Source organism: Ovis canadensis, chromosome 5 (genome assembly GCF_042477335.2).
Source record: "Ovis canadensis isolate MfBH-ARS-UI-01 breed Bighorn chromosome 5, ARS-UI_OviCan_v2, whole genome shotgun sequence".
NCBI lineage: Eukaryota > Metazoa > Chordata > Mammalia > Artiodactyla > Bovidae > Ovis > Ovis canadensis.
In genome coordinates, this window is record NC_091249.1 from 76,395,121 (window position 1) to 76,413,042 (window position 17,922).

The following is a 17,922-nucleotide window of genomic DNA, read 5'->3' on the forward strand; positions in this document are numbered from 1 at the left end:
CATGTTTCAGCATCAGTATGGCCTGGGGCAGAGAAGAGTCTTCTCACACTGCAGACACAGCAGGCATGCCATTATAATCACAGCTGATTAAATGGCCAACTGAAGGTCAGATGTCCCTGTCAGAAATAGAATCTTGGTCTTTGAGCTCTTTACCGTGGTTTCCTGTGGAGCCATTTCTTGGCTCAGTACGTTGGAATGTGAGGTCAACTTATTTACTACATATTTATTGTGATTGATATATTGTCAGGACTCCAGTAACAGCAAAAAGGAACACAAGATACTTAATGTCTTTGACAAATTTACATTCTAGTAAAGCAAGAATATAAATCATGGAAATACAAAGCAGGCTGAAGGAAAAGCTTAAGATACATAAACTGATAGAAAAGTCAGATTTTACTCCTATTTGAATAAATCAAGCAAGGCTTCATGGAAGAGGCACCACAATGAGCTAGATATTGAAGAATGGGTAGGATCACATCTGATGAAGACTGGAGGTATAGAGAGGATTCTGTAAGCAAACAAATTACACAGCAAGTAATTGAACTTGAGTAGAAATGCATAGTAGTTGTGACGATGCAATGGCGGCCACTCTAGGAATGACGAGGGCTATAGAGGCAATGAAGGATTGAGTAGGAAAAGCCGTGAGTTTGAGACCAGTAGCTATCACTTGACCTGTTCTTTTTATGAGACAGTAGACATACATCTATTTATGACACAAGTTAATAGAAATCCAGGTCTAGACCAAGTGATGAAGACAAGTAAGTAGTGTAGGTTGACTCTTTGGACCTTCCACCATAATCTCTTTCTTCCCATTCTTCTCCAAGGGGAACTTGTATCTGATTTCATCCCTGGTGAGGAATTGACTGATAGTGACTTGGGGATCATTGATAGAATGGTGGGAATAATAATTCTGAAGAGCATGCTTATGCTATCAGGACTCTTTAAGTCAAAGGCTTCAGGACTCCAAGGAATCACATGGTAATTGAACGGTAGGAAGCAGGGTAGACAGATTGCTGTGGAAGAACTGGCACGGGCCCCTCAGATTACATTAACAGCATTCCCATGTCTCCCTTTGTGGCTCATAGCGACCACTGGTTGCAAGCATGACAGCCTGACTCAGGGTGTGAATAGCAAGACAAGTCATTCCCAATTATGAGAATGACTCAATGTATAGGTGCTGTGACTTGTTAGTCATGCCCTTTTCATGAACTAGTGAAGGACATGAAGCAGTTAAGACAGTGGAAAGCTAACTAAAAATCAAGAGGTTTTGGGTTTTAAATCAAGATTTAAGTAGCAATTTTCACATTCTTTGGGGAAAAACCTCGGATTGGATATGTAAGTTCCAAGAGTCATTTTACCTCCTTAATATCCTATAAGAAGGCATAAATTATGGGACATCACCCTACCCCTCCAGAGTACAGAACCACACAGGGATGTCAATTCTTTGAGAGTTCCTTTCTGGGTGCCTGTCCAGTACAGAGGGCTGTGGGAAGGTGCGGGCTGAGGATAGACAGCTGACAAGGGAACTGGGAACCTCCATCTTCAGTCAGCTCCACAAGGTGACATTCTGTCAGGAAGATGTTCCGCTGCACAGATGGCCCCGGTGAGTGGTTATGGGAGTGCTGCTGTTGGCAGGAAGGAGGGATCACGGTCCGGAATGCTGCTTGGAAGCGGTGAGAGAGGAGGTTGTAAATAATGGGGTTGACTGCTGAGCTCAGGTAGAAGAAGACACCTGGAATGCAGAGGATTAAGAGATAGGCTGAGGAAAAACTGAGGGGGAGGCACCACACGGAGAAGCATAAATATTTAATAAAGGTCTCACGTCCCTTTGATTGCCTCTTTTGGAAGTGATGATATATACAAGACTCTAATTGAGAATACAAAATACTCTGAACAGATCTACCACCTGTGTACTTTAGGAATCAAACCTAGAGAGATTAAAGAGTCTTGGAAAAATTTAAGCTGGCATGGGATCTCTCTGAGATGTTCAGCAACTTCCTTTGATCCCCACTTGTTTAATTAAAGAACATGTTCCCATAACATTAACGTGAGATGCTTAAGTATCAGAGGAAAGAGATGTTTTTATCTTATGCTTCAATCTATCATTGAAACTGCAAGTAATGGAGGAATAGTAAATCAGTCAAGGCATAATCTCTGTTAAGACTCCTTATGATGCCAAATAGCTCTTCAAAGAAGCATTCCCCAGTGTCCTTTTCCTGCCAATTCCTTCCCCTTGATGGCTCTTCCCACCTTATTTCCAACCCTAATGAATTCTTGTATTGTTTTCCATTTGTTTTCTCCACCAGATGCCTTACACACTGCCATTTTCTTGGTTGATACACACGTTTCATTTATTACCATATCCCATTTTATTTCATTTTATTGACCAACCTAGGTAGCATATTCAAAAGCAGAGACATTACTTTGCCAACAAAGGTCTGTCTAGTCAAGGCTATGGTTTTTCCAGTGGTCATGTATGGGTGTGAAAGTTGGACTGTGAAGAAAGCTGAGTGCCGAAGAATTGATGCTTTTGAACTGAGGTATTGGAGAAGACTCTTGAGAGTCCCTTGGACTGCAAGGAGATCCATCCAGTCCATTCTAAAGGAGATCAGTCCTGGGTGTTCATTGGAAGGACTGATGCTAAAGCTGAAACTGCAGTACTTTGGCCACCTCATGTGAAGAGTTGACTCATTGGAAAAGACTGTGATGCTGGGAGGGATTGGGGGCAGGAAGATAAGGGGACGACAGAGGATGAGATGGCTGGATGGCATCACCGACTCGATGGACACGAGTTTGGGTGAACTCCAGGAGTTGGTGATGGACAGGGAGGCCTGGCATGCTGTGACTCATGGGGTTGCAAAGAGTCGGACACGACTGAGCGACTGAACTGAACTGAGGGAAAGAACATACCAGGTATCAAGATGAGCAAAGGCCCTGAGGCAGGACCAAGAAGACTGTGCTACACAGTGGGTCTTTATTAGTTATCTATTATATATATAGAGTATGTGTATATTATTTAAAGACTTCCATTTCTCAGACAAACCACAAAGATCAGAGCTATAAACACTTTTGAGATATTGTCCAGAATAATAAATAGTTTAACACAGAAGAAGGTCCTAATGTCCAGGTATAAGCTGTACACAAGCCCTGCTGAATAAAAAGAAAAAAAAAATGGTGATAGAAAACAGATAATATATATGGTATTCAGTATACATATGAATGTTATTGCTCTGTGCATATCTGGACTTTAATTTTTACAAATTTCTCTTATCTTTCCTCCATAATGATGTCTTTGTCTTTGATAAAGAGCTTGTGGAACCAGTCAGTGACAAGCAGAGGTAGAGGGATAAAAGCGGTCTGAACGTTAGGCTAACAGTTACACTAACTGAGAACGAAAGACTTGGAGGGCCGTCCTTTGCTCCATTTGAGAGGAAAGAACCTTGAACTTGAAGTTAGGTGACTCAAGCCTGAATCTTAAGTTTACTATTTGCCCATTATCTTTGGACAAGTCATTTCTTTGTAGAACTGTTTCTTTAACAATAAAATGTTGATGATAATGTTTACTTTACAAATTTGTCATAGTCATAGAAAGATATACTATAGTTTAAAAAGTTCTTTAATAGCTATTATTTTATTGGCTTCTCACCATCAGCCTGTGGGCTTTCCAGGTGGCGCTAGTGGTTAAGAACCCACCTGTCAATGCAGGAAATGTGAGAGATGCAGTTCCATCCCTAGATCAGGAAGATCCCCTGGAATAGGAAATGCCAACCCACTCTGGTTTTCTTACCTGGAAGATTCCATGGACAGAGGAGCCTGAAAGGCTACAGTCCATGGGGTTGCAAAGAGTCAGACATGACTGAAGTGACTTAGCATGCATCAGCCTGTGGTGTGTAGAGAACAGGCATTATTGCCATATTATAGTTGAGGAAACTTGGGAAAAGAAGGAATCCATGTTTTGCTTATAGCTAAGAATATTAAGGGTCAGTTCAGTTCAGTTCAGTCGCTCAGTCGTGTCTGACTCTCTGTGACCCCATGAATCGCAGCACACCAGGCCTCCCTGTTCATTACCAACTCCCGGAGTTCACTCAGACTCACGTCCATCGAGTCAGTGATGCCATCCAGCCATCTCATCCTCTGTCATCCCCTTCTCCTCCTGCCCCCAATCCCTCCCAGCATCAGAGTCTTTTCCAATGAGTCACTCAAGGGTACTGAGGTGCAAATCCAGGCCCTCTGATTCAGCAACCTTTCCACCACTCTCCACCATAGTCTATGATGTCCTTAATGACCAGCATTAAAGTGGCCTAAAAGCAGAACTTGATGCTCCATGAATGTCCTCTGGCTGGCTTTCAGGAGGATGTAACACTTGCTGAAGACAATACCAGGTTTCAGGGACATGGTTGTTTAATAAAAAGAACCAATTAACTCCCATGGCCATTGGCAGAAAAACCAAAGCAATCATTTCTTAGACCATTTTCTTGCTGTGATCATCATGTTTCGAGTTGAGGGTTTTCATAAATAGTGTCTAAAGTAATAATATGGTCTATTTATTTTGAGCCAGTAACCTATTTAATCAATATTTAATACCTAATAATATTTAAATATTTAATATTTAAATACAATAAAAATCAAATGTCTTCATTATATGTATATATATATGCATGGCAAATCTCCATGATAAATTGGTATATACAGATAGAACCTACTTGCTGTAAGCAAGATGAAAAAGCTGCAACTACCTGAACACTTGTGATACACCCAAAGGATCTACACTTTTACCTGACACCACATGGATGAGATTGAACACAGCAGCCAGCGGTTCAGTCCACTCCTCCACAAAGCTGAAGAATAGCCGATCAATGTGGAATGGGGCCCAGCAGATAGCAAACACTAAGACCAAGACAACTGGAAAAGGAGGATGAAGGGGAGAGTAGAAGGCAGTCAGAGCAAGAAGAGGTATACTACTCCCTCTGAGTTCCTGCTAGCATTTACCCTTCATCTTTGTTAAGTTATACTTCCTAAAGGTCACTAGATCCTACAGAACTTCTACACAGAATATGTAAACATAAGAATGAATTTTATAGGATTGAGAATCAGTTTCCCAAATGGTTGTACAAGATTTCTTATATAATATGTTTCCTTTAAGGTATTAAAATAGTATTGAATGTATTCAAAGTCCTGAAAACATTCTACTGTGGAACATAAATTATTGCCAGTAGACTGTTGTAACCACATAAACTGGATATATAAGTAAAACGACTGTGCTCAAGCAAGTCCGTGTTCTTTGAAGTTATAGATTAATAAACTATGAAGTGCAGTGTGAATTTATATTGTTATTCTAGAAAAAATAGAACATTTATAATTTTAATCATTTAAAATTCTGCAAGAAGTCAGGGAGAAGGGAAAGACTGAACAACCATGATCATACTACAAGCATCTCTGGACTGGAATGGGGATGTGTCTATTATAAATTACTAGGGTACAGAATTCCTTCCAGTTGCTTTATGTTTGTTTTTACTTTTTATTTTTAAATCATTACAGATTCACAGGAAGTTGTACCTTCTAGTTTCTTATTTTCAGTTCCCCAGACAGAGATTGGTGCTACCAGAGTTTCTCTATAGGGCATTTAATCTGCACGAATATAAATATGTATGTTTTTTCTTCTCTCCTGGAGTTGTAAAATACTTTTCCTTCCTTTTCTTTTGAGATCTACTTCAAAATAATCTTGTAGGGGCTAAAGGAGAGATAGAGATGTAGAGGAAGCAAGATTAGCTATGCACTGATAACTTTTAAAGCTGGATGATGGGTACTTTGGTGATCACTTTACAGTTCTCTGAACTCATGAGCACATTTATGTGTTTCATAGTAAACAGTACATATGTTTCCCATTGGCACTAAACATACTCAGAGTAAGTTGTCTGCCTGCTTTATGTGGTTTCAGGACTGTTTGGAAGATTCTTCTGAATTTACCCTTGAATAAAATGTCCCTAATCTGCTTACTACTGTCTACAATTTCCTCTAGTTAAAATTTATAATTCCTGCTAAAATTAAACCCTCTGCTTGCAGAAGGCAAAGGGTTCACAGTGTATTTTATCATTGTAACTTTAATGTGAGTACACTTCAAGTCTCTTAGTGAAAGATTATGTTCAAAAAGGAAGGGAAAGAAATACTGAAGGGACTAGACTGCTTGGTAGAGAAGGTCAGGTGCTAACAGGTGGTAAAAAATTTCCAAGAAGATGATTAGTAGAGCTGAAAGACATATTTTAGTGACCTCACAGGTTTTGTTGTTGTTGTTCAAATATATCACATAGTTGCAGTGAATGTTTCATATGCATATTATCCTGGAAGATTTTTTTTTCTTCTAAATCTCACATTTTGAGTTGGAAAGTATATCACAAAATCCCTTTCTCTAACTGATCCGTATCTTGTTAGACTAGTGCTGGATCTTATATTTTTTTATAACATTCTTTTGGGAGAGTGTGGATCAATGCCTGGATTTTGTTTTAAAATCTTATCTATACAAAAGAGTGTACTGTTTATATAAGATCATTCAATGCCATAGGAGGAATGACTGCTTAGAATATTCTTAACTAGCTGTTCTTATTCTGGAAATAAAGATTTCATGAAGTCCAAGCTTGGTATCAGAGGGTTTTTTGATCCTCTGAAATGGACTATCAAACATTTGATGGATGCTCATTTATGTATTTTCTGAATGGAAAATTCACTGTTTCCATAACACTTTTAAAGAAACTCATAATACAAAATAGGTTAAGAACCACCTGCTCATTTTAAAAGGGAAAACAGATACTTGAAGACTCTGAAAGTGGATATGATTTACCAAAAACTGAACAGAGTGTATTATAATGGATACAGTTTAGTGTGTTGTTCTGAGGTCTTTGAAACAGAACAAAATAGGCAGGCCCTAGATGCTTGAGGAAGCCATGGAAGAACAGGACGTGATATTTTGCTTGAAGAGAATTTTGATCTGATACCAGCAATACTTAATCATACCAAATATAACTGCTTTCCCTTAACAAACAAACAATTACAAAATAGAGGACTCACACAGCATTTTAGTGACTGATTTTCTCGATGGTCTTTGAATATTTGCAGTCACTTTATCTGCCTCAAGGTGTTGGTCTTTCTTCAGCTGCAAGGGAAATGCAAAGAGATATAAAGGAAGGGAAACAGTTTTTCCTCCTATTAAGATCTAAGAAGTGTGAGTCTAACACTCATTGTGCAAGTTTAAAAAAAAAAACAAACACTAAGAGAAATGTAAAGTGAAAGTGAAAGTCACTCAGTCATGTCCGACACTTTACAACCCCATGGACTGTAGCCTGCCAGGCTTCTCTGTCCAAGGAATTCTCCAGGCCAAAATACTGTAGTGGGTAGCCTATTCCTTCTCCAGGGGATTTTCCATCCAGGGATGGAACCCAGGTCTCTTGCATTGCAGGTGGATTCTTTACTGTCTGACTCACCAGGGCAGCCCAAGAATACTGGAGTGGGCAGCCTATCCCTTCCCTCTCTAGAGGATCTTCCTGACCGAGAAATCGAATTGGGGTCTCCTGCATTGCAGGTGGATTCTTTACCAGCTGAGCTACCAGGGAAGCCCCAGAGAAATGTAAGAATTAGCTAAATGTTTAACAATAAGTTGGAGGTGGAATTGGACTCAGGTCACCTAACTCAGCTGTATAGATGGGGCCAAGTTACAGGCAACCATTTGTCCTATAGGCTTCTCTGGTGGCTCAGATGGTAAAGAATCTGCCTGCAATGCAGGTGACCTGGGTTTAATCCCTGGGTCGGGAAGATCCCCTGGAGAAGAGAATGGTAACCCACTCCAGTATTCTTACCTGGAGAATTATATGGACAGAGAAGCCTGGTGGACTGCAGTCCATGGGATCTTTAAGAGTCGGGCAAGACTGAGTGGCTAACGCTTTCACTTTCATTTAACCTATGCTATTCTGTAAAACCATTGTTTTGTAGCTTATTAATAGACATTCCATGAAAAAAAATTCCTAAAGTTAAAAAGTTAGGCTTTTCCATTCATTCATTCATTTATTATATAATTATTAGACATCTATTAGAATGAAATCCCTCTGCTATGAGATGGATAGGCAGTAGAAAACAGAGACGGGTATTATTTCTGCTTTATGATCTTTATAGTCTTTATTGTGGATCTTCTTTGAGGCTCAAAATGCTAATGGGTATAACTCATTCACGGGAGACAGTGTATCATCTTTCCTCCACCTCCACCTTCATCATCCCACATCTCCTGTCCTCTCAGGGGATAGTGCTTCTTAGACTAAACAATACCCTTCCGAACCCTTTTCAGTGGAATACCTGGTACCATCTTGAGAAGCACAATTTGGAAAACTCTGTTTTACAAATACTATCCATAAAGGTTCATATGTTTCTGAGTTTAGATGTTAAAATAACTTCTCCTTACTGGCAGATACGGTGATCTGTAAAGTAGCATCTGATAATTTCAAATATTAACATTTCCTGTACATACAGCCTCTCTCATCCAGTTAAGTGCCACCTACCCCTGGGAGACTTTTGTGGCAACTGTAGACCATTATCACCTTCTTCCTGTGAACTTCAATAGCACTGAAGGTTTACATCATTCATCTAGTTGTGAATTTTTTTTCTCTTTATGTATTTCAAGTTTGTGGGGATGTTCAGCCAGATAAAAGAAGCTTTAAGGACTCATAATAAACTACTATCAAATATCTAGAAGATAGTATAGCCCTTACTCTCCCTTCTCCTGCCTGATTTTCCTTTAGGGAATTTATTCATTCTCCAGTTCACAGTCATTCATTTGGATCTGAATGATCCCATCTCCAGATACAGATTTGTTTTTGCTGTTGTTGTTTAGTTGCTCAGTTATGTTAGACTCTTTTGTGACCCCATAGACTGTAGCCTGCCAGGCACCTCTGTCCGTGGGATTTCCCGGCAAGAATACTGAATTGGGTGACCATTTCTCCAGGGATAGAACCCATGTCTCCCGTATTGGTAGACAGGTTCTTTACCGCTGAGCCACCAGGGAAATCCCAGAACTACGTTTAGTCCCTATATAATTTAGCTGTCATCCTTCAGTCAGAGTGGTTGGATGAATGAAACCAGTGAGATTTCAGATACTTCCTTCTACTTTTAGGAATGAAAGTTTCATTCCTCTTTTATTGGAACTGCCAGGGAGAGTTGTTTGCTTGTTTGTTTTTTTCCTCCTCACCATGAGCGATGTGCTTGGAGCCACCAATGGGCTGTTATGCAGATTTCGAGGTTGAAACCAACACCACAGACAGAAGAGCAAAGAAACAGAAATAAAGTGAGATCTTTGCTGTCACTGTGTGTCTTACTAGATTAATCTTCCCTAAGAGCCAGCTCTCCCTCTAGATGTTTCGGGTCTATGCTCCATCTTGTATTTAGTCAGATTGACTTGGAGTTTCCTCTTCTCAGTGTGGAAAGTCCTGACAAACTGAGAGAGGCCTTCAGTGGGAGGAAAATTCAACCTGTTTTATAACCTGTGTAGATTAGGATCAATTGATTGAGTTATAAGGAGACATTTCAGTTCCAGCTAGGAAAAAATTAGTGTGGTCTGTGCAACAATGGAACAGACTTAGATTTCTTTAAGAATCAGTGATCTTCCTGGGCTAGATGGTGTTTTTACAAAATATTTTAGAGAAGGTATTTAAAATTAAATGGGACTTGGAAGAAAGGATCATTAAAAGTTGCCTCCAAAGTTCAACAAATCAATATCCTGTCTTCCTAAAAGACCGATATGCTCCTTGAAGTCAGGTAGCTCTCCATGCTGCACTGCCCTGAAGTATCTGCGTGGATGATTAATAAACCCGGCCATCTTGAATATACTGGTGTTCTCTACATATTCCTGTGTCTTCAGAAAGTAGGGGACTAAGGTTCCATGAGATTTGACCCTTTGCAGTCATCTACATGGAGAAGGCAATGGCACCCCACTCTAGTACTCTTGCCTGGCAAATCCCATGGACAGAGGAGCCTGGAAGGCTTCAGTCCATGGGGTCACTAGGAGTCAGACATGACTGAGCGACTTCACTTTCAATTTTCACTTTCATGCATTGGAGAAGGAAATGGCAACCCACTCCAGTGTTCTTGCCTGGAGAATCCCAGGGATGGGGGAGCCTGGTGGGCTGCTGTCTGTGGGGTCACACAGAGTCTGACATGACTGAAGCTACTTAGCGGTAGTTATCTAGAACTTGGAAAGAAATAGAGGGAATTAGAAAAGGCAGAGGAATCAGAGATCAAATTGCCAACATCGGCTGGATCATGGAAAAAGCAAGAGAGTTCCAGAAAAACATCTATTTCTGCTTTATTGACTATGCCAAAGCCTTTGACTGTGTGGATCACAATAAACTGGAAAATTCTGAAACAGATGGGAATACCAGACCACCTGACCTGCCTCTTGAGAAACCTGTATGCAGGTTAGGAAGCAACAGTTAGAACTGGACATGGAACAACAGACTGGTTCCAAATAGCAAAAGGAGTATGTCAAGGCTGTATATTGTCACCCTGCTTATTTAACTTATATGCAGAATACATCATGAGAAATGCTGGGCTGGAAGAAGCACAAGCTGGAATCAAGATTGCCGGGAGAAATATCAATAACTTCAGATATGCAGATAACACCACCCTTATGGAAGAAAGTGAAGAGGAACCAAAAAACCTCTTGATAAAAGTGAAAGAGGAGGGTGAAAGAGTTGGTTTAAAGCTCAACATTCAGAAAACTAAGATCATGACATCTGGTCCCATCACATCATGGGAAATAGATGGGGAAACAGTGGAAACAATGGCTGACTTTAATTTTCTGGGCTCCAAAATCACTGCAGATGGTGACTGCAGCCATGAAATTAAAAGATGATTACTCCTTGGAAGGAAAGTTATGACCAACCTAGATAGCATATTAAAAAGCAGAGACATTACTTTGCCAACAAAGGTCCATCTGGTCAAGGCTATGGTTTTTCCAGTGGTCACGTATGGATGTGAGAGTTGTACTGTGAAGAAAGCTGAGTACCAAAGAATTGATGCTTTTGACCTGTGGTGTTGGAGAAGACTCTTGAGAGTCCCTTGGACTGCAAGGAGATCCAACCAGTCCATTCTAAAGGAGATCATTCCTGGGTGTTCATTGGAAGGACTGATGCTAAAGCTGAAACTCCAATACTTTGGCCACCTGATGCGAAGAGTTGACTCATTGGAAAAGACTCTGATGCTGGGAAGGGTTGAGGGCAGGAGGAGAAAGGGATGACAGAGGATGAGATGGCTGGATGGCATCACCGACTTGATGAACATGAGTTTGGGTGAACTCCAGGAGTCGGAGATGGACAGGGAGGCCTGGCGTCCTGTGATTCATGGGGTCGCAGAGTCGGACACGACTGAGTGACTGAACTGAACTGAACTGATTGTGAAATTATTAGAAATAAATGAGAAGGAACTAAAGATGATAAGATGTTATTTATATAAGAATAAGGGCTTCCTAGGAATATCAGAGTAAAAGAAAACAATGCAGATAGAGTTCTTAACTCACTGGCTGGCACATGATATTCAGTAAATTATGTATTGTGATTCTGGGAGTTCCCTGATGGCCTCATGGTTAGGATTCTTGGGGTTTCACTGCTGTGGCCAGGGTTCAATCCCTGGTCAGGGAACTGAGATCCTGAAAGCCATGTGGTGTGGCCCAAAGAAAAACAAAAATCATATATTGTGATTCTGATTATTGTCCTGAGTCTCCTCAAAAGGCATAATAAATTTTCATGAAATATTTATTTATAGCTGTGGGCCCACTCATCTGTATTATGGAGTCCCTTCTAGAAATTCTCATGGTACCACTCACCCACAAGCTGTACTTGTGTTGACACAAATAAGGATCCAGATACACTGAGAAGAGAAACACTTGTGCTTAAGGTTAGAGCAATAAATCAAACTAATCTTTCTAACTCACCTTCAATTAAATCTACTAAAGTTTCTGATTATTTCATACCATTTAAAACATTTGTCCTTATTACAAGACAGTTATTCCATTATTTGATTCCAGTCTATAATCAAGAGCAATGAAAGATTATTAAGATCTATTAGTCACTTCTCTGGGTGCATTCAACAGTTCTCATTAGAAATTTTTCTACTCCAGAGAACAGTTTCCTTAAATCAAACAGCTGGCAAATGGCTCGCACAATCCTTTTAGGAATAGGCTTCTTTTTCAGTGTAGTTTGCACTGAAAAGAAAATTCATGTGTGTATTAATCATTACTTACATTTTGGCTTTCTTAGGTTACAGTGACACAACTATTCAACTAGAAGAAGAGTAAAAAACAGAATTTTTATATGTGTTACATGGTTTCAACAGAATTTGAAGGGGTTAACATAGCAGAATAGAATCCAAACAATTTGTTTAGCCAATATTAAATGCTGCATTATTTCTTTTTTTAATAAAATAAAAATAATAAATTAAAATTATTTTATTTTAATTGGAGGCTAATTACTTTACAATATTGTATTGGTTTTGCCATACATCAACATGAATCCGCCACAGGTATACATGTGTTCGCCATCCTGAACCCCCCTCCCTCCTCCCTCTCCGTACCATCCCTCTGGGTCATCCCAGGGCACCAGCCCCAAGCATCCAGTATCATGCATCGAACCTGGACTGGCGATTCGTTTCATATATGATATTATACATGTTTCAATGCCATTCTCCCAAATCATCCACCTTCTCCCTCTCCCACAGAGTCCAAAAGACTGTTCTGTACATCTGTGTCTCTTTTGCTGTCTTGCACACAGGGTTATTGTTACCATCTTTCTAAATTCCATATATATGTGTTAGTATACTGTATTGGTGTTTTTCTTTCTGGTTTACTTCACTCTGTATAATCGGCTCCAGTTTCATCCACCTCATTAGAACTGATTCAAATGTATTCTTTTTAACGGCTGAGTAATACTCCATTGTGTATATGTACCACAGCTTTCTTATCCATTCATCTGCTGATGGGCATCTAGGTTGCTTCCATGTCCTGGCTATTATAAACAGTGCTGCGATGAACATTGGGGTACATGTGTCTCTTTCAATTCTGGTTTCCTCGGTGTGTATGCTCAGCAGTGGGATTGCTGGGTCATAAGGTAGTTCTATTTGCAGTTTTTTAAGGAATCTCCACACTGTTCTCCATAGTGGCTGTACTAGTTTGCATTCCCACCAACAGTGTAAGAGGGTTCCTTTTTCTCCACATCCTCTCCTAAATGCTGCATTATTTCTTGTTGAATAATTTCATTTCCCTTCAGATGTTTAACAAAGTATATATTTACCTATTGATTATTCCCACCCAACCCTAAACATTTATTTTAAAAGTGAGGTTACAAAAAGAAGAGAGGAAAATTATCATCACTCTGTAGGAAGTTCAGAAGTCTTGCTGCTCCACTCCTTTTAGCTATGTATGATAAAAGGTGAAGGGAGACATGGGGTTGATTATCAATCAGATAATCCCGATCAGTTGTTTATATTGATTAAAATCATTTTACCAGTGATTCATTTATATAGTTTGTGAGTTCATTTATATAACCTTAAGTCGCTCAGTTGTGTCTGACTCTTTGCGACCCCATGGACTGTAGCCTACCAGGCTCTTCTGTCCATGGGATTTTCCAGGCAAGAGTACCAGAGTGGGATGCCATTTCCTTCTCCAGGAGATCTTCCAGACCTAGGGATTGAACCCGGGTCTCCTGCATTGTAGGCAGACACTTTACCATCTGAGCCACCAGGGAAGTCCAACTTTAGAATACCAAGTTATAATTATAGCTTTTGTGTAAGTATCTCCACAATCTGAACAAAATCTGTTAATTAAAAAAAAACAAAAAACAAAAAAAAACAAAAAAAAACCACCAACAGTCCAATTCTGTTTGCCCTTGCTGAATTCTGCTCCTATTCGTAATACATCGTCTTCAGTTCAAGCATTAATGTTGCATGCAGGAGATGGGGAGGGACTTGCCCTGGGATTGGCTATTTTCCATCTCCATCATGTTAGAACCATAGAGAGCAGCTCATTGGAGACTTGAGTCCTGGAATGATGAAGAATCTCTGAGTGGTCAATTTTGAGCCCTCATATGGCTCCCTTCCTTCTCTTTTGCTCCTGGGATTTCATCAGTCTTGGTTTTCTGCCTTCTGAAGGCATTTGTCCAGATTCAGTCATATCTTTAGATTTGCCATGAGAATCAGTACTCATCAGAGTTGAACAAATCTCTTTAAAATCTTTCAAATCAAAAAAGCCCTCTGAGAGAACATTTCCATGTCTCCTATTTTGAAGGTAGAGAAGGTGAAGTCCAACAATAAAGGAAATAATTTTGGCTCATTCATTCATTCACTGATCTTACAGTCTAGTTGGAGAGGAAGTTAAGGAACCCACAAATATAGAATTATAAATTGTGATAAATGCAATGATGGGAAATTGCTAGGAATCATGAGCATCTACAGGGGAACCAGGCAGTTAGGGAATAAGGGAGAACTTCCCGGAGTAAGTGTGAATAAAGTATGACTTAAAGGATATGTGAGAGTTAGAAAGGCAAAAAGGATTGTGGTGGTGGGCAGTAGGGATGTTTCCGGCAAAACAAAACAAAACAAAACAGCAAAAGGTGCAAAGGTCTTGAGATCAATGCCACAGATTAGGGTCTACTTTTGACTCCCAGTCTAGAAATCTTTAAATTCCTATAGAAGAGACATTCTAAGCATATAGTTCCTTTCCAGTGTCCTCTGGGTAACACCTCATCCTTCCTGAGAATAGGATGCTGTAAGTTGCACTGTATGCACAAAGCAGACTGGGGTGGTTTCTCAGCTGTTATCTATCACCTAGCTCCTGATAACCAGGGAGCAGTAGACTCATGACATCACAACAAAGCGACACTTCAAGTAATTGTTTGGAAAGGGAAACATGTGTTTCCTATTCAGAGTTAGATAGTTCCTCCAATTTAACCTGAGACAAGTGATGGTTCACTGTTAGTAGAGATTGTATTGGTACATTTGGGGTGGACATTTCTCATAGGGCTCATGGAATCATGCAGAAGTCCTTTCCCCACAGTGCGATGCACAGGGCTTGGTAAAGACATGGTGACTGTGGGCTAGTCTGGTTTGGCACATGTCTCTGGAATTACAGGGGCCAGTCCACCAGGAGGAGACTGGCAAAGTTCTCTGCCTGATTAGATTTACTCCTGTGTACTGAAAAATCTGTTCTTCCACCTTCGACTTTGCCATTCACTTTAGGCACAGTATTCATTCGAAAGGACCACCTGTGGGACACTCATTTTTGACACACAACTTTCTCAGAGATACACTGAGATGGGAGTATATTAATTACCACATAATACATGGTACCAGAGCCATCTTACAACATAGGATGTGAATGTGATGCCTGTTTTGTTTTCCTTTCATTTGTAACTCACATTGCTCCCACTCAAAGATTTCCTTTTCCTTTTCTTAAGAAACCACAGACTGTTAGAGTGATCAGGAGTGCTAATACATAAGATCTGATGTAAACTTCTCATTTTATAAATACAAAATCTAATTCCAGGAGAGAATTGTGTGACATTACCTAAAGGCATCTTATATGTGAGCTTCATAACTTGGAGTCTAAATGGTCTCATGACTATTTCCTACATAACTACCTCCTTAAATGGGTATAAAACTGTCATGTTTAGTTTTCCTCTCTGTGATTTTTGATGCAGAATATACCAGGAAAGGAATCATACAGACTCACTTCTCCTTTCATTAAAAACAAGACAACAGTTTCAGATAATTTAGATCCAGAAAAAAAGAAAAAAAAAAAAGAAATAAGTTTATCATCATGAGCACATGAAGGTAAACCCTAATTATAAAATGTTGCAAACTAAGTAATAATATTCTATTAATTCCAACTATATCTTATTCACACTGTCTTCTAATCTATTTTAGGCACTCTGTTTACCTCTTTGTCCTTCAAACTCCACTTGTCCAGTTGATTTCACTCAGGCCATATTTTTGCATTTTAATCTGATATTTCTACGAAAAGATCAAAGCAACCACCACAAGGAAGTGTCTGACTTTAAAACTGTATATCTGTCTTGGAGTATAAACTACACTGCTGCTGCTAAGTCACTTCAGTCATGTCCGACTCTGTGCGACCCCATAGACAGCAGCCCACCAGGCTCCCCCTGTCCCTGGGATTCTCCAGGCAAGAACACTGGAGTGGGCTGCCATTTCCTTCTCCAATGCATGGAAGTGAAAAGTGAAAGCGAAGTCGCTCAGTCAGGCTCCTGTGTCCATAGGATTTTCCAGGCAAGAGTACTGGAGTGGGGTGCCATTGCCTTCTCCGATAAACTACACAGGGATAGTTTATTTTATATTCAGACCAAGTTGGTGCAGAGGAAAATTTCAATGCAGGCAAAGCAGGTGAGGGCAGGAAAGAGACCACAGGGTATGAAACAGTCTCTCCAGGGGTGGCTGCCTTGTGCTATTTAAAATGAAGCTCTATCCCAGACCTACTAAATCAGACTTCTCTGTAGGAAGGGACTCACACATCAGTTCCCATAGTAAAGTTTCAAGGTGGTTTGTAGGAATACCTAGGTTTGAGAACCACAGTTACAGAGGGAAGAATGATGAAAAGTGAGTTAAGGAAAATGATTTATAGCTGTGGTTACTGTCTGTCCAACTGAAAGCCAGTCTGTTAGCTTCTGAGTTTCCCCTCTGAGTTCACCCTGTTTTTCTCTAAGGTTCCTTCCAGTTCTGAATTTCTCCAGTTCTAAGTGTTTCTCTGAACTTTGAGTCAGAGAAAACAGAAGGAACGCCACCTTAAGGACTGCAGCCAGTCTGGATACTCACCTTGAGCCCCATGAGGTAGTAGAGGACACTGATGACCGTCATGGGCAGGATGTAGAAGAGGAAGGAGGTGACCTGGATAATGAAATTATAGATCCACATGGGCTTGATGACTGTACAGGTGGCAGAGCCTGGGATGAAGGACCCGTTGGGGAAGTAGTGGAGCTTGATGCCGTGGATGCTGGTGTTGGGCACAGAAAAGAGAACAGAGAGGCCCCAGACGATGCCGAGGATGCGGAGGGCCCTGCGTCGGGTGCTCTTCAGTTTGGCCCGGAACGGGTGGAGGACGGCCACGTAGCGCTCCACGCTGACCGTGGTGACGCTGAGGATGGAGGCGAAGCACACGGTCTCGAAGAGGGCCGTCTTGAAGTAGCAGCCCACCGGCCCAAACAGGAAGGGGTAGTTGCGCCACATCTCATAGACTTCCAGGGGCATCCCGAGAAGCAGGACTAGGAGGTCGGAGACAGCCAAGCTGAAGAGGTAGTAATTGGTGGGGGTCTTCATCGTCTGGTGTCGAAGAATCACCAGGCACACCAGGAGATTGCCAACGACCCCCACCACAAAAATCAGAGCATACACCGCAGTCACCGGGAGGAAGAGGTGGCTGCGACGAGGCCCGCAGAGCAAAGCTAGGTAGTCGTCTGTGTTGTTCAGGTATTCCTTGAAGGGATCTTCCAGTTCCTGTTGGTAGATCCAGGAAACATTCTCATGTTTTTCCATAACTGCTATTAAAATGCAAGACCTGAGCCTCCTCTGGAATAAGCCTCTTTCCCAAGCTGAGCCAGAAAAGAAAAAGAAAGCAGGCAGGAAAGCACAGGCTTGGGGAAGGAGGCCCGGAGAGGGCTAGTGCTTCAGAAACTGCTCAGACCTCGGATCCCTTTTGAAGAGCCCCCGAGACAGAAGCCCCGCCCCTTCGCGGGCTGTGGGCCAATGCACTTGTCAGACGTTCAGTGAGAGGGCAGCTGGGTGGGGCGCGCTGGTTTCCTGAGCAGGGAGCAGGAGAGGAGGGGAGACGTTTCTCTGAATTGGAAGGAGCTGGGAACGCAGAACTGTCACAAACGGTGGCACTAG

At 41.0% G+C, this 17,922-nt stretch overlaps 1 protein-coding gene across 1 annotated transcript; it reads right to left on the reverse strand.

Moving 5' to 3' along the window:
• Positions 1-209: 209 nt before the first annotated feature.
• NMUR2 (neuromedin U receptor 2) lies at positions 210-17,704 on the reverse strand. Its single transcript, XM_069592901.1, has 4 exons — positions 16,855-17,704; positions 7,063-7,147; positions 4,777-4,902; positions 210-1,732 (listed from the first exon to the last, which is right to left on the reverse strand). Exons 1-4 carry the CDS (start codon positions 17,569-17,571, stop codon positions 1,437-1,439), a joined length of 1,224 nt encoding a protein of 407 aa, XP_069449002.1. The 5' UTR covers positions 17,572-17,704; the 3' UTR covers positions 210-1,436.
• Between the last annotated feature and the right edge of the window lie 218 nt (positions 17,705-17,922).

Excerpts from the sequence above, each read along its gene's own strand:
- NMUR2 (XM_069592901.1), bottom strand. The coding sequence starts at position 17,571 with ATGGAAAAACATGAGAATGTTTCCTGGATCTACCAACAGGAACTGGAA. Across the intron at positions 4,903-7,062 it reads ATCAGTCACTAAAATGCTGT|TTGTCTTGGTCTTAGTGTTT; the intron begins GTGAGTCCTCTA and ends CTCCTTTTCCAG. Across the intron at positions 1,733-4,776 it reads TCTCATCCATGTGGTGTCAG|GTGTCTTCTTCTACCTGAGC; the intron begins GTAAAAGTGTAG and ends TCTGCATTCCAG.